Genomic DNA, 19,424 nt, shown 5'->3' with positions numbered 1-19,424 from the left:
TTATTATTTAATCGTTAACTATAGGGCAACACTGATGCACATTCGTACATTTCACATGCATATACCTTATTAGTGTTGTTATGTTCGCTTTTGTGCTGGCCAGACTCCTATGCATATTCATGTTGATTTGCCATTACATATATATGAGCATAAACATACATACATATATGTAAAATACCAATGCTTATAATTATGGCTTTTTTATCTTTGTATATGTATATTAGTAGGTGATTTGAAATGCATGCGTGTAATTATTTAATTAAATAATATTTTTAATTTTTCTCCCTTTAATTTCGACTTTTCGCCGCGCATGCGCAGAGTTTTTAATAAAGTGAAGAGCAGAAGCGCCCATATGAAAACACATCGTGTGCAAGAACAGCAACAGCAACAACTGCAACAACAGCAACAGCAACAGCAGCAGCAGCAGCAGCAACAACAACAACATCAACAGCAGCAGCAATCAGTTGTGGATTTAACATCCGCTGCATCTAACAATGCAGTTGTTCTCAATGCTCACAGCCAAAATCTAACTACAAATCAAAGTCAGCAGCATCAGCAGCAGCCGCCGATTGAGCAAATATCCTGAACTTAGACACCCTTTCCCAGTAGTGACCACCACCCTGATTGATTACCTTCAAAGACCACCAAAACCTAACGCAACACCCAGTTATGTACAGACCTATTCAGTCACCAAGTGACAAAAACAATGAAATTCTCCACAGATCCAAAAGTAATCACTAGGAACAAATCGTGAGATTGCAACCATGCAATATGTTGTATGTAAGTAAAATGTAAGCAAATTGTTAGTAAATGCATGTACATACATACATACATAAGTAGATGACAAGTAAAAATCCATTTGAAATTTGAAACTGACAATCGAAGTGTTATTGAAATGTAACCTTAAAGTTAATTACAATTAAAATTAAGTTCAACGCTTAATAATATTCAAAATTATTAAAACAGTCTGCTAATATAAATGTGAAATATACATACATACGTACATATATGCATGCATATATACATACATGCGTACATACAAAATCGTTTTGTATGCAACGAAATGCAATGTTTGTTAGAAAATCTAAGGAATCAAAAAAATTGAACCAACTAAAAAATCGAAATATTCTTCTAATACAAAGGCCAATCTTCTATTGTAGTTGTTCTTGTGTGGCATAGATTGTAATTGAATTTTATTTGCGTTAGAACAGGGGATTTTAATGTAGATTTACAATTTAACTAGTGTCTACAATTAAGTGAATTCGTAGTGAATGTGAATTTAGTAGTCATTAAATAACCGAAATTTATTGTAAAATACGCTGGGGATGCAAAAAACAAAAACACACAAACCTTTTAGGAAATATTTGTGGTAGCATAAAATTATAAAATGGGCCTTGCGAGACAAGTGAGTTGGTTGGTGGAGGGTTCTGCGGCAGGAAGTTACCTAACCGCTGGCAATTGAAAATATTTCCTAAACAACAAAACCAAACCGCCGATGAAAGTAAGTTAGCATTAAAATAAATAAAGATAAATATGTACATATGTACATGTAACACAAAATATCTCAAATATTTAAGTTTGTTGCCGTAACTACACATATGTACATACATATGTATGAATGAGTATATAAAAGTTTTGGAAAATATGTGCGCAGAGTAAATGGAGTGAAAGCTAACGATTTCCGCCGTTCTTTAGATATTTTTGTTCATTTTTTAAATTTTCAACCAAATTCAAAAAACAAGGAGAATTTTTTATTTATGCTACCGGATAACTTTGGAGGAGTGCAATGGGGTATCGTAGTTGTGCTCGGTATGCAGTTACAGTTGCACGGCTATACTCAATCCCGACTGTTGCGTCCTCGTTTGCGCACTCTGGGCAATATATATATATATATTTTTTTTTTGTAATTTTCGTTGGTTCAGTTCCGGTCATTGGAGCAATGAAGACGTGTTTTTTTCTTAAAAATTACTTGTTATGAATATCTACATACCTAAAAATTTAACACTCTTAGGGCTGTTTTCTCAAGTAGGTTTTTAAAATGTATCTGCCCTTCAAACACGTTTTTTTTCCTCCGGGCCAAAATTTATATTTAAAGGGCGGATAAATTTTAATACCTTCATACTTGAGAAAACGGTACTTAAAGGGTTTGATAGCTTGGCGGTTATTGCGCTGACACGGTCCCATAGAACCGAAACCGTGTTGCTTCTTGGCAAATTTATTTTAAAAATAGTAGCTTACGTGCAAAATAGTAGTATACGTTTTAGTACAATATATTCACTTATATTTGTATATAAAACAAATTTAATAGTTCATTTCAACAAGCCTTAACAGCAGTTTATGCTCATTGGAAAAATGAGATCACAGCTCGAAGGGAGTAATTGCTCATATAAGTACCAGCGAACTAAGTTAAAAAAGTAAAAAGGAAGAAATAAACCTTGCCATCATCACGCCATATTAAATTTCTTGGAACTTAACTTAGCCCCTAACTGTAGTTAAGCTGTTGGTGGAAATGGGCTATAACTGATTAAATAAATAATTCGCAAATAATATATTTAAATAAAACTCGTAATAGTTTTATTTAAATTTTGAGATCCTTCACAGTATTTTATATCGCTAACTAACTAGCACATATCAGCTCATAAAATGTCTCTGCAGATTTTTGTCACTATGTGGTGTTAATTGCGTCAAACTGACAGTGGCTTGAAAGGCTACACTTCTAGTTCTATAATTCTGAGTTCTGGCGAAAAGTTATACTTATTTGAAAATGAGTGAAATATCTAACGCTACGTGCTGCTCTTTTACTATGGAAAGGGTGAAAGCACTGCAAAAATATGCGCACGAATTTCTGAATTGTACGATAAAAATGCCGCGAGTGAATAATGCACCTCGCTCTGGTCGGCCAGTCACTGGAAAAGTTGATGAAGTAATGCAAATGGTTGTGCAAGATCGGCATACAAACTGTCAAGAGATAGCGAAGACACTAAATATCAACGTGAGAGTTGGGTATCATCTAAAAAGAGCTGTCTACTCGAAGAAGGTCAATGTTTGGGTTCCACATGAATTAAAGCAAAGAAATTATTACTTAAACGCAACGATCTCAAACCGTTTTTGACTAACGATGAAAAATGGATTAAACACGAGAATATGCAGTGCAAGAGATCAAACAAGTTTATGTTGAGTGTTTGGTGGAATTGGAAGAGAAATGTCAATTATGAACTGCTACAACGTGGCGCAACAATCAATTCGGCCCTCCACGGTGCGCAACTCGACCGTTTGAAGGAAGCAATCCAGAAAAAGTGGCCAGAATTATTCAGTGGAAATAGAGTTTTTCCATCATGACAATGCCAGGCCACACATATTTTTGATGACTCCGAACAAATTAAGGAAACTTGGTTGGGAAGTTTAAATACATTCAGCCTGGGCCTTGCACCGTGTGACTTTCATTTGTAACGGTATGTGCAAAACTCTCTTGATGGTAAAGAATTGACCGACCGAAGAGCTACTAAAAATCACTTGGTTAACTTTTTTCGCCGATAAACCACAGATGTTCTACACCGACCGATAATAATATCTACTTGATTAAAAATGATTTTCTATAACGAAAGTATATTTTTTTAATTTACCCAAAAATCGGCGCAGACATTTTATCCCCAATAAACTACGTAATTCTCGTATATTTCTTAATATTTCATTTAAAATTCCAAATTCCTTGCAAATATATTGGAATTCCCTACTAATTGCCCTTCCTCCCTCCTTCGTGCAACATTTTATAAGGGAGTGTCAAAACGCGGCTAACAATAATTATCTAACTTCTTTTTAGTTATTTGTGTTTCCGACAGGGTAGGAGTATGACGTATTGTGGAACGATTTTCCGTCATCCCTTGTCAAATTTGGTTAGCAGGCAAACCGGTTTCGGCGTTGTGCCATCTTCGTTCGAACGAAAGCGCCGAAACCGGTTTATCTCCAAACCAAATTTGACAAGGGATGACGGAAAATCGTTCCACAATACATCAATTATCTAAGCTTTTATTATTGAATCATGGCTCTCTAAAGCTAAGCGTACACGGTAGAGAAATCTCTCGAGAGTTTCACTGAAATAAAAATCTCCTCTCTCAATTAAGTTTACACGGTAGAGCAACTCTAGGAGATATTCACTCTAGCTAGAGACAAAATAGAGAAATCTCAACTTTTATCTATCACGTACTCTACAAGTAGACAATAGTTACCTCTCGCCTAGAGTTACTTTCTTTGCAAAGGACGGAGGCTATTGGAAAAGCCATTGAAATACCAATGAAACTAAGAGGATGATTCCCGGAACATTATTTGGCTACAATCTAATTGCACTTAAAATTGTGTGCTTGTATCGAATATACGATTTAATGTCGTAGCCATTTCAAAATTTAACACTTTGTTATGAAGTTCATTGTCAAGATTTTTCTATACGTCTCCGTAGAGCAAAAAGTCTATTTAGCTTGTTAAATAGAGCGTAGAGTTGTCGTAGAGTTTTCGATCTAGCTACGTTGGACTGTGTACACGGCGAAAAAGTCTCGCTAATAACTCTCACATAGTCTTTGTTGGTGGGTATTTCGTAGAGCTCTATTGAGTGTTTACACGTCTCTAGCGGGATTTTTGTCTAAATCTCGCATGTTTTCTTTACCGTGTACACTTAGCTTAACGGAGGAAGTAAATTATAAAAAAAGGAACTAAAGAATAACACCGGGTGATCCATATCCATTAATTTTAAATAAAACAGTTAAAACAGAACTGAATGTCGGAATCTTTACTATTACACACAATTACATTTCCTGACACTTACTTTTTTAAATAACAGATATTCGAATATCTGAATTATTCTTAAAATCAAAAAATCCATATCAAACATCCAGTTTAAGTCCGCTTCATAGATTAGTTGCTTATGGCAACACTGATTTTTCTTAATTCAGATAACAAAACTAAATTATGAGAATTTACAGAGACAATTTAAATAATCCTTTCTTGGCCAAAAAAATCAGGTTGCGATTGTTAGTTTTCTTGTGCACTATTTTCATCATTGCTATAAACATTTCGCTTATTTAAATGGCGCTATACCACTTTTCCGCAGTTGCATCTATGGTCGAGTATTTCACAAACAATTGAGATTTGTTCCTCAATTTTAGCGTGCCTACAGTGTAGTCGGGTAAAATAAAAAACTTAATCTTTTTTTGTTTTAAATACTCTGTCAAACACAATCAAATTACATACATAATAACATATATAAAAACACTACTTCTTTAAATTTCTAGCATAACGAAATTTAACCAATATTGTAGATATACTTTGCCAACAATACCTAAGTACTTCCATTGCATTTTCCTACTGATTACCTTTCTACATACTTATGTATGTACATACATATGTATATTGTACAGAGACGAATAGTAATTCTTAAAAATCTGTACAACATAATGCAACATAATCGCATAAAAACGAGTCATTATTGTGTTTTTAAAAAAGCACTTCAAAATTTTAACAGAGACTCGTATAAAAAAAAAAATATATATATTAAAAAGAGACACTACCTAGTTACATACATAGGTACATACGAGTACATATGTAGTTATTGTATAATTACAAATATGATTGTTGTTATAGTTGTTTAGATTATAAATTTAAAAACAAAAAAAAAAACTATTCATACGCGCATAAATATATCGTTTATACACCTGTCTTTCGAGTTCCACTAAAAATGAAGCCATTCATGTATACATATAAACACGAAAATTCGTACATAAATACTGCATATGTTTGTTTATTTGTTCACTGGTTTAAAACTAAAAGTACCTACTTACATATGTGCATACATTCATAAATAAAAGTATGTATTAAAAATATATACAAAAATAAGAACTAGGAATGTTTTAAAAAAAATCAAGTGATATTGAGTGAGATTAAATACTTTTTTGGTCCACACTCCTCCATTTTTAGTTAGTTAGTATATGTGTGTGTATGCAATGATACTCACACATATATACATACATACATACATGTATATGTTTGCATTTTGTGAAATAAAATTTCTAACCAGAAATATGAATAACTGTAGAATGATATGTATGTACGATACCCCATTAAAAGTACTGTAAATAAATACTTTTAAGATATTTCTAGTTGTATTATTTATTTTCTATGCAATTAATTCATGCATACATAGCATAGACGTAGTCAATTTTGTTAGTTTGACTGCAAGTCAAAAAAGTAAAAAAAAAAAAATCCTATATGCCTGCATGACTTTGAATAGTGTGTATAAAGTGAATACCCTTACTCCACACATACGGCCATAACATTGTGAATGTGTTATTTTACTTTAGACTAAAATGAAAATGAAAATCCAAAAAGTTAAAATTAAAAATCAATTCAAATATGATCGATACGTATAAGTTGTATGCAATATTTTTCTTTCCAATAAGACATAAAAGACACTATGCTAACGGATTAACTGAATTAATTTAAAAATACATACATACCGATGTATGTACGTCCGCCTGTGTACCGAAAACAGGAAATACTAATCATATAATCCTCGCGGCTAAGTTTGATCCACAGTGAGCATAGCGCTGTTGCTGTTGGCTATGTATTTTCTTTTTATATATATATATTTTGTTTTGCAATACTCAGATTTACAATTACAATGAATTAAATGACAATGAGGCACAGTTACTACTTACAAAAGCTATATAGCTGCATACATATACGTAAATCTACATAGTATGTTATTTAACTTAATACATATGCATATATACATACATACTCGTACAAACATGTGTATTATATTTGTAAATTCTGCACCAAAAAATTTTAGCAAATACAACTTTTTTTGTTTGCGAGAAGTGAAAAATATACAATACTTGTTGAAAAAAATAGATCATTAACCAAATTCGAGTTTTGTTGTTGTGTGTTTTTATGTATTATTAGATATACCATATTTTTTTGCGTTTTATATTTAGAATCAAACTGAGTGAGCACAAATTACTATACTATATCTGCCAGAAAAAAATAAAAATTAATTTGAATTAAATAGATGCTAAATTATTGCTATGCTGCAATGTGTCAAGACAAGTCATAAATTAAATAAATTAAAAACTAAACTCAAAAGACAAAAGCATTGTCAATATCAATGGAAAATCATGTTAAATTCACATATATGATATTAAAAATAAAAAATAAAAAATAAAATGGAAAACACACCTAGCGCATATATGCATGCGATTAAGTACATAAATATGTATATAAATAAATACATGAAAAGTGAAAAATACACGTACATACATACATACATACACGCATACATATATTAAATAAAGTAGAAGAAATAAATTAAAAATGAGTATAAATTTACTTACGCATTACAAGATAAATACGTATTTAGTAACATCTAATTACTGATAAGTTTACTTCTCATCTGAATACAAATTGAAAACTATTAGCAATTTATATGGTTGTATTGTAGACATACATATATATTTATTATTCTACTATTATTATGTATACACACTTAAAATGCATATTCAACTAAATATAATTAGATAAAACTACGAACCCAAAAACTAGTAATATTTGCACGTACATATTATGTATGTAACTGTACATACAGTATATTTTTCTTTGCTGCCTTTATGCTTAAGGGCACATTTAAGATACCTACCCCAAAATGCGAATCAGCGTCATTATTTTTAACATTTATAAGGAAACTGCTCCGATAGATGCATTCAATATACCTGCAATAAATGCTGTAAAAATTTGCAACTATGCGTTATCAATTATGAAATAAAGAATTACGTTTATCTGCGCTCGCTCTATGTACACTTACTCTAATTCTACAAGCTTTTATTAATTTTGCCCATATCGCAGAACAACGAATACGGAAAATATTTCGCTTGCAGTAATTTTTACGTGGTAAGTGCTCCTCCATTATTTGGCTTCATTGGGATGCGGGTACCTGACTCATTAAAGTTGTAAAGAAAATTCGCTTAAGTGCTTTTTTCGATTAAGCGCACAAGTTTTTCATGCAAAGAAGGGTGAGCAGCTAAGCAAAATATACTGTACCTACTACGTACTCTACAAGACACAATAAGGCTATTTACTATTTTACTAGTAAAGGTTATTTTAAATCCTTAATATTTGACTGTTTTATTAATTTTATATTATTTTTTTTCCATTTAACGCTTCAATTGATCCTCTTTTCTTTTAATAACATTGAAAAAGGTAAAATTTATAACAAAAGCTTATGCTGACTACACACGAGGCAACCGTTGAAGCAACCTCAGTAGTGTGTACTATGTTATGAAATGAAGATACGGAAGTGAATTTTGTTTGCTTCCAAAACACTCTTTCACGCTTTCATTAAAGAGGCCTCAAGCTCAATAAAATTGTTGAATATGATCCTTTAAAATTTAATACAGTATGACCATCAAAGTCAGTAGTCTAAACATGTTGCTTGTGTGAAGACTGTCGAGTCTTTATTAGACAAAATCCTACTCGCCGGGGAGTACCCCACAGAAATGTGGTAGCCGGAATAATATTGCGATTAAGTTGCGTAGGGCTCTCTTCTTTGTTAAATTCATACAAATATACATGTCTATGTTTAGGATTTTAAATGTGTAAACTCTTTCCTAAGTTTTGCGTTGATATGAAGCTTTCATGCCCATTTAAGCTTTCGAGTATAAAGATGTGTAAGCTTTCGGTAGATAAATGCGATTTAAGGGATTTCTTAAAAAGGCACTTGTGCCAACTAGGAGTGAGTTACATAGTACTTATGTGCTTAATAAAATATATTAATGAAGCATCGCCTAACAATTGTACGACTAAACATACTTTTGTTCCCTTCGAAACGGTTGCCTTGAATTATTTCTCTATTTTATTTATTATTAATACACAATGCATTTTATTTGACGATAAAACAAAACTACATTTAAATAAAACTTACAAGAATGACAAACACGCAAACAAAAACTACTTTAACTAATCATTAAGTATCTGATATATAAGCATATGCAAGAAACTGCAAAAATTGTATAATATACATACACACGAAAAAGATATGTGCCAAAAACTTTCTTCTTTCTAAAGGCCTTCAAATGTAGTATTTTAGGTATTATATTAATAAATTAAAAAAACTAGTTAAGTGAAATAAAATTGAAGTGTAGATAAAGTTAATATTGATGGTATGACAAAATATTTCATTGTAAGTTTCGAAAAGGTGAGAAATTTTAGAAAACTGAAAACAAAAATGTAAAACGGAAAATGAGCACGTTTTAGAAGCTAAATTACGCAAAGACAGTAGACAGAAGAGGAGTAGCATAATTAATTTTTTTTCTGAAAATTAAAAAAATACAATACAATAAACAAATAGTTACGAATACTTATTGTTTTAAAGCTGTTGAGTGGATGAGTTATGCATACGTGCATTACCTGTTAATTATTTTGTAAAAATTATTGCATATCTAATGTTTTATTATCACTGAAACTTTGTTTGTTTGTTTACATGTTTGTTTTGTATAACTTAAGTTATGTATGTACATATTTAAAAAAAAAATATTGATTGTTTTATTTAAAATACATACATATACATACGTCTGTAGTTCATTTTTATGGCCTTAATGATATTTTTTGTTTTTGTTTGTTGCTGGTATTATTTGTGAAGTTACTATAAAATATAACAAAATAAAATAATATAAATGTATTGGAACAAAAATTTCATATGAAATATTTTTATCTTTTCGCATATGTTGAATTCTTTTGATTTTTTTCAGATTGCATAAACCTCGGTACACTTGAAGGGGCACATTTTTCTCTTTAAGATACGAGTTTATATTGGGACATGTGGGCAACGCAAAATCTGCGTTTTAATCTTATCGGTCAGTAAAAACTGCCAGAGTGTCTCCGCTGAATAGGGTTGCCAATATTTTCTGGGAAATTCATAGTACTTTTTCAAAAAAATATGAAAAAATATAGTACACTTCAAATATATATAGTATTCTTTTTTTAAGAAAAAGTAAAAATGCTTTTTAAGTGTACATATTTTTTCTTTCTTATGCATTTTTTAAAAAAAAATATATTTCTTTGAAAGTATCATATGCTTTATCGCTATGAATATTTAATATAAATAAAAGTTCATTTTTTATAAGTGAGATATTCGCTGTATTTCTCTCTACTCACCATTTCAAAATCTTAATAGAAAAAACTCTTTCTGCGAATGCCGAAGTTGCAGGAATAGAGAGCATAAGCGAAATAATTTTAAGTAAATTTGGTAAATCTTTATATATATTTTTAAAAATTTTGCCATTTTTGATCTGTGGACCCTTTGTTTTAACGTATATTTATTTTAATATTGATATTTACGTATAAATGCCATCCATTTTAAAACATTTCTTTCTTACAAATGACTGAAATATATTTATATATGTAGTTGAAGAAATATAGTATTTTTGCATACTACATTGTTTTCCAACAGTATATACTAAGCATACAGTACTAAATATTATAGTACGGCTGGCAACCCTACCGCTGAAGGCTAATCGGCGGCTAGTGTGAACTCGGTCCAACTGCTAACTTGCTTGTACACGTTTTTTCCCCTGAAAGGGTCTAGAATGCTGTCTACATATGTAGATACTTGTCGGCTCCGAGAAATAGCCGACATAAACCTTCGGTGTTTACACCTCGGTTACATGGGCTATCCTTATTGAAGACCCCATCCAGATTTGCTGAGTTGGTGCGATTTCGCCATGGGCATCTTTGCGTCATAGCCTTTAGGAGAAAATTCCAAGTTGGCCATCTCAATGTCTAGATTTCCCATATTGGCTCTCGGACCGTTTGCTCTGAAGAAGCTTTTGTCCATTTCAATGCTATCAAAATTTGGTTCATACTATGGCCGTTTTGATGTGTGTCCATTTCCTTCGCTGCGATCGTCATTCATTCAACGAGCTCGTTCGGCATCGAGTGTGCTTTTAGTCTGCCCAAAGCTGCCCACTAGTAGAAGGGACATCGGTTTTTTAAGATATAAGAATCCCACGATTAATGGGGGAAGAAAGAGGCCGTCGGTCCGAGGTACGGTCCGATCCGACGCCTGCTTGGTTGGTATTAGCTTTGCCTGATAACTGCCCCGGGCCCAAAAAGCACTGCAAGCAACATTTTTATATGCTATAACAGGATCCTCAGATGTTAGATACTATTAAGATTCGTTGAAATATTCAAACCAGTTAGATTTGTCGATGAATGTGCTAATGTCAGTAACGGAAGCGTTCTTTAGAGTTTGCATAGAGAATTTGATTACTGTATTTGCTCATTTCAAGGTTACAGCTATGGCACGGCACGGAGTTGTACGGGAGACCCATTCTTTCCGCGTGCTCACCAAAGGACCAGTGACCCATAATCGTGGCCATTTACTTAACGAGCTATTTTCTAACCTTTGTAAGAAGTGCTGTGCCTGAGTGGTTAAACGTTTTTTCTAACAGCGTTGGCCCCTCGGCAGGCAATAGCAAACCTCCGAGTTTATTTCTACCATTAAAAATCGTCTCATAAAATTCATTAGCAATTCGAAGGCGGTGTGCAACATTGGTCCCTCCATCTGTTTAACACCATTAAGACGTACACCGCCAATTGGTGGAAGGGCTCGGCCAAGAATTTAGCAAAAGTGTAAGCCCCAAAATATTTTTATAGAGTTCCTCAGTTTTTTGTTTAGTTTTTTGTTTTTTTTTTCGAAGTGCGACCAGATATTCCTTGCAGTTTGTTCCATCGTGATTCAGCCATTCTTGCGAGCTTAAAATGTACTATGTGTGGTAAATACATATTTTTTACTCCGAGTGGGCGAGTTATCGTCTCGACTTCAAATCCCTCAATAGATGCTCCTGCCTTTCAGAACGAGGGGGAAAGATATTCAGAATTCCATGCATTTTGAGCCCAACAGTTTACTAGCATTCTCCTCGACAACCCTGCTCTTACTCAAGTACCGCCTAGAAGGAACTTCTCGACATTTGTCTTCCAGCTTAATTTTGTGTCTAATACAACGTCCAGGTACTTTGCCTTAGAAACCATTTTTAAGCATTCAATTTTTATTGCCATCTGTATTTGATACAATTAACAATTTATTAATTTATCTTAAGATAATAAAACTTTAACAATATGTATGGAGTGCACCTAGTGGAACAAACATTCCTTTCATGTGATCACCTTAACGTTCAGCCTAGTAGATTTTTGGTTGAGTTACTCTTCAGGCGGGTGAAGACATATGGGCAGGTTATCATTTCATTTATAAAGGGGTTTAGATGAGTTTCCAATCTTTGGTTGTATGATACAACATATTTATATATCTTTTGATTTCATCGGCAACAGTTGGGACTTTGAGATCACGATGAATTTGGTATTTTGTGACGTCATATGGGGTATTTACAATCATTCTGAGAGTTTTTGATTTAAACCTTTGGAGTATTTCAATATAAGAGTTCGCTGCGGTGCACTTAGAATTACGGGTTGGCAGGTGTCGTGGTTAAAGCTGAAATTAGCCAAGAACGTAAACCTACCGGTACGTAGACCCGAGTCAGCTGACACGATCTGTCTTACCAGAGCGCCATGTCAATGAAAACTCAACACCGCAGAATTTGTCTGTAGTTGTAGTCCGTAGCGCAGAAATCTGAGGAATTTAGATTTCTCCGTGTCAGCTGATTTCTTCCTTCTATAGATGTTTGCCACTTCGTCAGTTTGCAGACGGTAAAAAAGTTTTAAGTTCCTATTCAAAATACGTTTAAAATATTTGAAATTTGCTGTTGACTAAGGCTTTTTGTTGAAAACTAAGTAATTTATATTTAGCTACGATCTATTATAGCACGAAAAATTGTAGTTGAAAAGATAAGTTTATGAAAAGGCATTGATGAGTGGCAACACTGTAGTAAGCAACACTGAGGGCTCCAGTAATCGACAAAATTCTGCGTATACAGGCTGCGTTTAAGTATAGTTCTGCATTCTTGACTAATTTCAGCTTAAAGGTGAATGTTGCCTGAACGGATTTTGACTCGTTGCATATTATTCGACACTCTCTTAGCCAGCGAGCGATTTTGTATAAGCTTTCTTGGAGCTTCAGTGAAGCTAAATTTGATATAGTATCGTTAGCAGTATCATCTACCAAAGTGCCAATGGTAACTTACTGTGTACATGGACGATCATGCGTGTAGAGTAAATATAGGCCAACGAAACTGTTCTTTACCTTGATTTACAAAGAAGTAGCAATTTTTTAGGTAAATTCGAATAACTATATAAACGTTTATTGCGAGGGTGGTTTTGATTTTAGAGAGTATTCCATCGTGCCAGACGCAGTCAAAAGCTTGCGAAATATCGAAAATCTGGCAGTGCAATGTTGTTTTTTTTTTTTTTTTGTTTGATAGCCGAGTGAATTTTTCCAACAAGTCTGTTCGCTTGTTCAATTGTACTGTGACCTTTGCTGAGACCAAATTGGTGATTGGGTATGACTTTATATCTTCTATAATTGGAAGCAGCCTTTAAAGGAAAAGCACATCCATGGTATTGGAGACAATGTGTAGTAAACTAATTGGTCTGTATGATTCAACTTTATCTGCGCTTATTGAGTATAATTTTTATTTTTGAAACTTTCAACTGGGACGGTAGAAAGCCTCTTGCGATAACTTAGAAAAGTGAAGCCTTCCTGCGGTAATTGCTGAAGTGAAATGCTTGTAATTAGGTCATATCCATGGGTTTTTTTACGGTTTAATTATAGAATTGCAGTTTTAACTTGCGCCTTAGTGAGTTTATGTATAGGTGGGTTCATTTGAAAGGATTCGCTTCATTTAGGGAAGGCAATCAGAAGTGTGCTTTTTTCGTTTTCTTGTTAGACAACATCAATTATGTACATATATGAAAACTTAGTACCTAAAAATTTAAGAAATATTTGATAAGATTTCACCAGTGTGCAATAAAATCTTGCAATAAATTTTTAACCATGTAATATGAAAGATGAATCAACCCCTGGGAATCGCAGATGTAGAGATGTTCGAAAAACGCCGTATTTATGGTACGATATGGTTCATATTTGGAAGGTAGAGTACATAGAGTTACGAACAAAAGTACTGCCACAGAGAAGTTTTCGCAATAAATGCAACGTTTTATATTCCATTCAATTTGAGTTGCGCAAGTTTGAAGTCACCAAAAAATCGCATGAATTTTTGGCAATTTTTTTCGGGCGATGTTATTTTTTTCTTTCATACTTCCAACTTTACACTTACATTTTGTTATATTAAAATTGAATGGGCTGTAAAAATGCTTGATTAGATTTTTTTTGCAATCTAATTGGCAGTATGAAATATGTATATTTTTATAAAATATTTGCCAAAAGAAGTTAGAATAAAATACTTTGCATGCATTTCAAAAAATTCTCTGTTTCGATACTTTTCCTGGTCACTGTACATGAAAAGAAGTAACTCTACATAAACTTTTACCCGATAAGTGGCGCAGGGATCGAGATATTACTCTTTTCTTATTAACAACTAATAAAAGCTTGCTATTAATTTTTTTTTTTTTAATTACTTGTTTTACAATTATTTTCATCGCTTTTCTTAATTTTCCTTCTCAAAAGTGTAGCACAATATTTTACACACATATGTATATTGGTACGTACTGTACGCATATATGCATATGTACATAGATGATGACAATCGGATTTGTATACTACAATATTTCAATGCATCGATTTAGCAAAGTAAAATTTTTGTCGTTAAAATATTGATTGTTTTTACTTACTCACTTTCAAGAAAACAAATGTGTATTGATTAACAATAGCGGCGTTTGCAACTGATTTTGAATAAAGATACGTACATACATAGACGCATACAGGCATACAAAGTACCAATATACAATTAAAGTATTAAACAATAAAAATAAAATCAAGATAAACTGCTCAATTTTCGCAAACCATGTACTTGCGCGTAAAATGAAACTTTTCGAAAATCTTATCTGAATACTCTGCGTTGTGATTGTGTATTAAGTGTGTAAAAAAAAATTTAAAAAAATAAACAAGTATTATTTAGAAAATAATCATATTAAATATGGGTGTGTAATATAGAACTAACTTAAAAAGGTTATTAAGCAAAGAAATATTTATATATATTTGAAAGTAAAACGTTTTTAATTAGAGATGGAAAATCAATTAAGGAAGTTTAATAATTGATTTGTACGCGGCAATAAAACAAATCTTGTTGATATGGAAGAGAACTACATACTTCTATACATACATATGTAGAGCTGATGGGCATAGATACTTACAATGATACATGACTACCTTTCGTTGGCGTTAATGCAAACTAAACTTGCATGTAATAATCATTTAGACAATGTATTTACTAAGTCAAGGCAAAAGGTTAAAAAAAAAATCCAAGCCACACTAATAAACACGCGTAAACGAAGGATAATAATTCCTTAGACATATCAACACTTTTTATTATTAACTAACTACAGTTGTATTTTGGCTCTGATTTTGAAAATATATTTATTTCTTGTGGTATTATGCATAGCTATTACATACATACACACATACATACATACGTACTTGCATGTGTATGTAAAAATAGATATATACTTTAGTATTTAAGACGATTTTAAAACACTGAAACAAAAGATAAACGAAATGGTGCGAAAAAAGTATTAAAATAATCAGCAAAACAAAAAAAAAAACGCGTACCATGAAGCGTAAACTCAACTGAAATGCTTAAATTCCAATGAAAAAATTAAAGCATAAGTCTGGGGACCAAGAAAGAAAGAACGTATTAGTTTTCTAAACCATAATTCCAATTTCCAAAGAAAGATACCAAATATGATAAAAAAAAATAAATAAAATATTAATATGGCAGACCGGATCTACCACTCTCAAAAACAAAGTAACAGTGCAGAAAAAATAAATACAAGAAAAGAAAAAAAAATATCAATTAAAAAATTCGAAACTTCAAACTGGTGCACTAAAACTACAAACTACATACACACAAAAACACATGCATAACCTTACTTTCACTCTCAAACAACTCTCCAACTCACTCGCTGAGAAGTACGTACATATGTAGCTGTCTTATCTTTAAGTGAAGTGAGTCTGTTTTTAACTCTATAAAGAAAATACAAAAAAAAAAACTAAACTAAATAAGAAATAAGTAAAATTTTTATAGGCAACTGTTGAATAATAATTGTGGCAAAAACGCGTGTTGCGTACAGATACATTTATTAAATAAAAACAAAAACTAAAACTGCATAAGAGATTCTTCATAGACAACTTACAAGTAAGAGAACAAAATAATAATAAGAAGCCTAGACGAAAGCGAAGTACTATGTAAGGCTGCAATATGCAGAAAAAATTTCGATCACTCAAAAAAGCTATATGTACATAAGTAAGTAATTTTCATGGTTGTAAACTGATGATCAAAATAGGCTAGAAACTTTCATCTACTCTTAACTCATCCACATCCATAAATACTCGTATACTCTTAGCTGCATATGTATGTACATTAGGATGGTCCTTAAAAAATCAAATGAACGATTTCTTCAGTCTCACCCCTTCAATCGGTAACACCACTGTCATAGATATCACATATAAATTTTGGCCCCTATTGGAGACGGTAAGGGCGAATCGTACAGGGGGCAAAGTTCGAATTCCTCCATGGAGACTCAAAAAATTAAAATAAATTTTTTTTTTTTTATATCTGATACCCAAAATCAATACTAGCACATTAATTTTGGTCCCAATTGGAGTCGATTAAGGTATGTCGCAAAGTAGTCAAAAGCCAGATGCCTTTAAAGACTCAAAAAATTAAAAATACATATGTTTTGAAGTCGAGAATATCACATATGAATTTTAGTCCCGATTAAAGTCGTTTAAGATGCCGTCATAGGGTAATCTAAACTTTGACTCCTGTTCAAAAAAAAAATAATTTAATTTTTTTGAGTCTCCATAGAAGAATCTTAGGAAGCGTGATGTAAAAATTTGCACCCTACATTTAAGGACCACCCTAATGTAAATTCGCATACTAAAAAAAAAATTGAAACTTTATTACACACTACCTAAATATTTCCAATGCATTTGCGTACATACATACGTTTATTTGCAGCACAAATACCCAAGTAAGGTGGCAGGCAAACAAATAGGGACGTGAAATTTTAACACGTTTTCGCTACTTTTCTTATGTTTATTAAATGCTTATTATTCTTTCATAAAAGCATAGCTCAGTATCTAACAAAAATTATATAAGTCGAACCCTCAAGATTTATAAAAATTCTACGAATTTCAACAAATGTTCTTCAAAATTTTGTATCTTATATTCACAATTTTTAACTGAACTTTTTTCATTTAATTTTTTACTTACAAGGTCTTTGTTAGATAGGGAGCTAAACATTTATCAAAAAAAAAAACATTAAATAAAACGTAGTCCAAACTTTGTAAAATGTAGTGTCCCTACTTATTTTTCCGCCACTGTACGTATGATTTTTTTTTTAAGTTTAACCTTTTATTTAGGGTTTTTTTTACAATTTTTAGTTCAAATATACGTACATACATACATACATACCTGCATATACATTATCAGCATCATTACGAAACTGCTTTTGTTTTGTTTTTAATATTCCTATAGCTGGCGGATACACCCCTACTAATTCAAGCGTTGAGTACAGTTGAGCATAAATTTTGAGTGGCATACTCATTCACGAATACGAAATTGAGGTTAGTTTTGTCGTAACGTGTTGCTGTCAAAAGTTCTGAACAATTTTATTATTTATTAAATACTTATATGTATGTATATAACAGCAAAACTTGAGGACAGCTGAAACGATCTGGCAAATCATGTATTAAATATTAATAAGAAACCCCCGAGACCAAGAAAGTATTAAGTAATAATCTTGGATAGTAGGTTGTTATGAGTGAGGAAGGCCAGTAACGAGCTGTATGCATGCAAAGTACTCACTTGGTGGTACACAGCAATAGGTGGAATGACCCAAAAAAAGTCGAATACCTCAGGTCAATGCATCACGGGAACGTTGAGGTCTACTCCAACGGCTGCTCTAGAAGATACCCTCAGTCTGTCGTACATTGTCCTAATCGAGGAATCCGTGCTGCTAAATTCGCAGGTAGTTTGACGACCAAAGGGACATTTAATTACATAACCTTTGACGGCAGCTCAATTGAGCGAAGAAGGGATGGCGGAAGGGAATGAAACCTAGCCGTAGGTCTCTAAAAACATTTTCGTGCAGGACTCTAAAATCGTAACGGCAATGGGTGCCGGAATATACTGCCGGAAACTGAACTAAACAACACTTTTATGATGAAATAGACAACAGTACTGTCACTTAGGCACTTCAGGATTAAATGGAATGAGTGAAAACGGATGGAATGTGCGAAAAGAACGAAAGTAATTATACACGCTTCTGGTTACGGCTATCAAAGAAAGATTTCAGAGTTGTTACCGGATTGATTGCGGGGCTAACTTGGTGGCTGCCCCTGCACAAACATGTATGTGATGGGTAACACAAAAGTGGGCAGGTGCAGGAGCAGGAGCCCAGAGAAACCTTGGAGCATCTCAATTCGAAAAAGAAGTAGACTTGAAATAACTGCTTAAATTCGCTTGAAAAAGCGTTGACATCTTGTGTGATGCGCTGGAGTCAAGATTAGGAATGTTGGATATGGTATCGATTATTCCGAATATCGATGTTTCCTGATTCGATAATCAATTTTTTAATCAATATTTTCCTAGTCGATATATGAATATATCGATGTTTAATTTGAAATAAATTTTTCATCTATAAAAACTAATATAAAAAAACCCGTTTATATATCATTGTCATTCTAATGCAATTGGAGGTAATACAATTGATCGTAGATGTTATGATTTTTATAATAACAGTCGTATTCTAACAAAGTCACAAACCTTACCTCATCACTACTGTGATTTCTACTGTGCCTCAAAGTTTGCCGCTGCAACAGATATGCCGCTATAACACAAATTTTTAAGTTCTAAGTTTTAAGGCGCACTTGAAATTACAACAGTGATGAGCTAAGTTTTGTGACTCTATTAGAATAGAGGGGTAAAAATCATAACATTATCGTCATTTTGTGATTTTTATTACTTCGATAATTTTTAATCGTTATTATGCGCTTTTATTTTTTCGATCATCTTTAATCGTCATTTTATGGTCACGTTTTTTCGATTATCTCTAATAGTTATTTTGTGATTTAAATTTCTTCGATCAAAAATAGTCGTTATTTTGGATTTTTATTCTTTTCGATCATTTTTAATCGTTATATTAGAGAATGCGTTTTTATAATTGATTTAAATATTTAACGATGTATGAAATTAAATCTGAATATAACGGTTATAATATGATCGAAAAAATAAAAGTCCAATGATAACGAC

General features: G+C 32.5%; 2 protein-coding genes across 13 annotated transcripts in view; one reads left to right on the top strand and one right to left on the bottom strand.

The window, feature by feature from the left end:
- The window catches only part of LOC118737480 (pneumococcal serine-rich repeat protein), a 104,935-nt gene extending 103,162 nt beyond the window's left edge, over window positions 1–1,773 (top strand). Inside the window, exon 12 of the mRNA XM_036468004.1 lies at window positions 319–1,773. Within this exon, the coding sequence (XP_036323897.1) occupies window positions 319–586 (268 nt within the window). The 3' untranslated portion in view covers window positions 587–1,773. The remainder of the gene's footprint in view (window positions 1–318) is intronic.
- Window positions 1–19,424, bottom strand: part of LOC118737481 (RNA-binding protein Nova-1) — a 290,538-nt gene that overhangs the window by 56,946 nt on the left and 214,168 nt on the right. The window lies entirely within an intron of this gene.

The sequence above is a fragment of the Rhagoletis pomonella genome, unplaced genomic scaffold, assembly GCF_013731165.1.
Source record: "Rhagoletis pomonella isolate Grant_MI unplaced genomic scaffold, Rhpom_1.0 Rhpom_scaffold_00004, whole genome shotgun sequence".
NCBI classification, from domain to species: domain Eukaryota; kingdom Metazoa; phylum Arthropoda; class Insecta; order Diptera; family Tephritidae; genus Rhagoletis; species Rhagoletis pomonella.
This window is presented reverse-complemented; position numbering and strand designations above follow the sequence as displayed.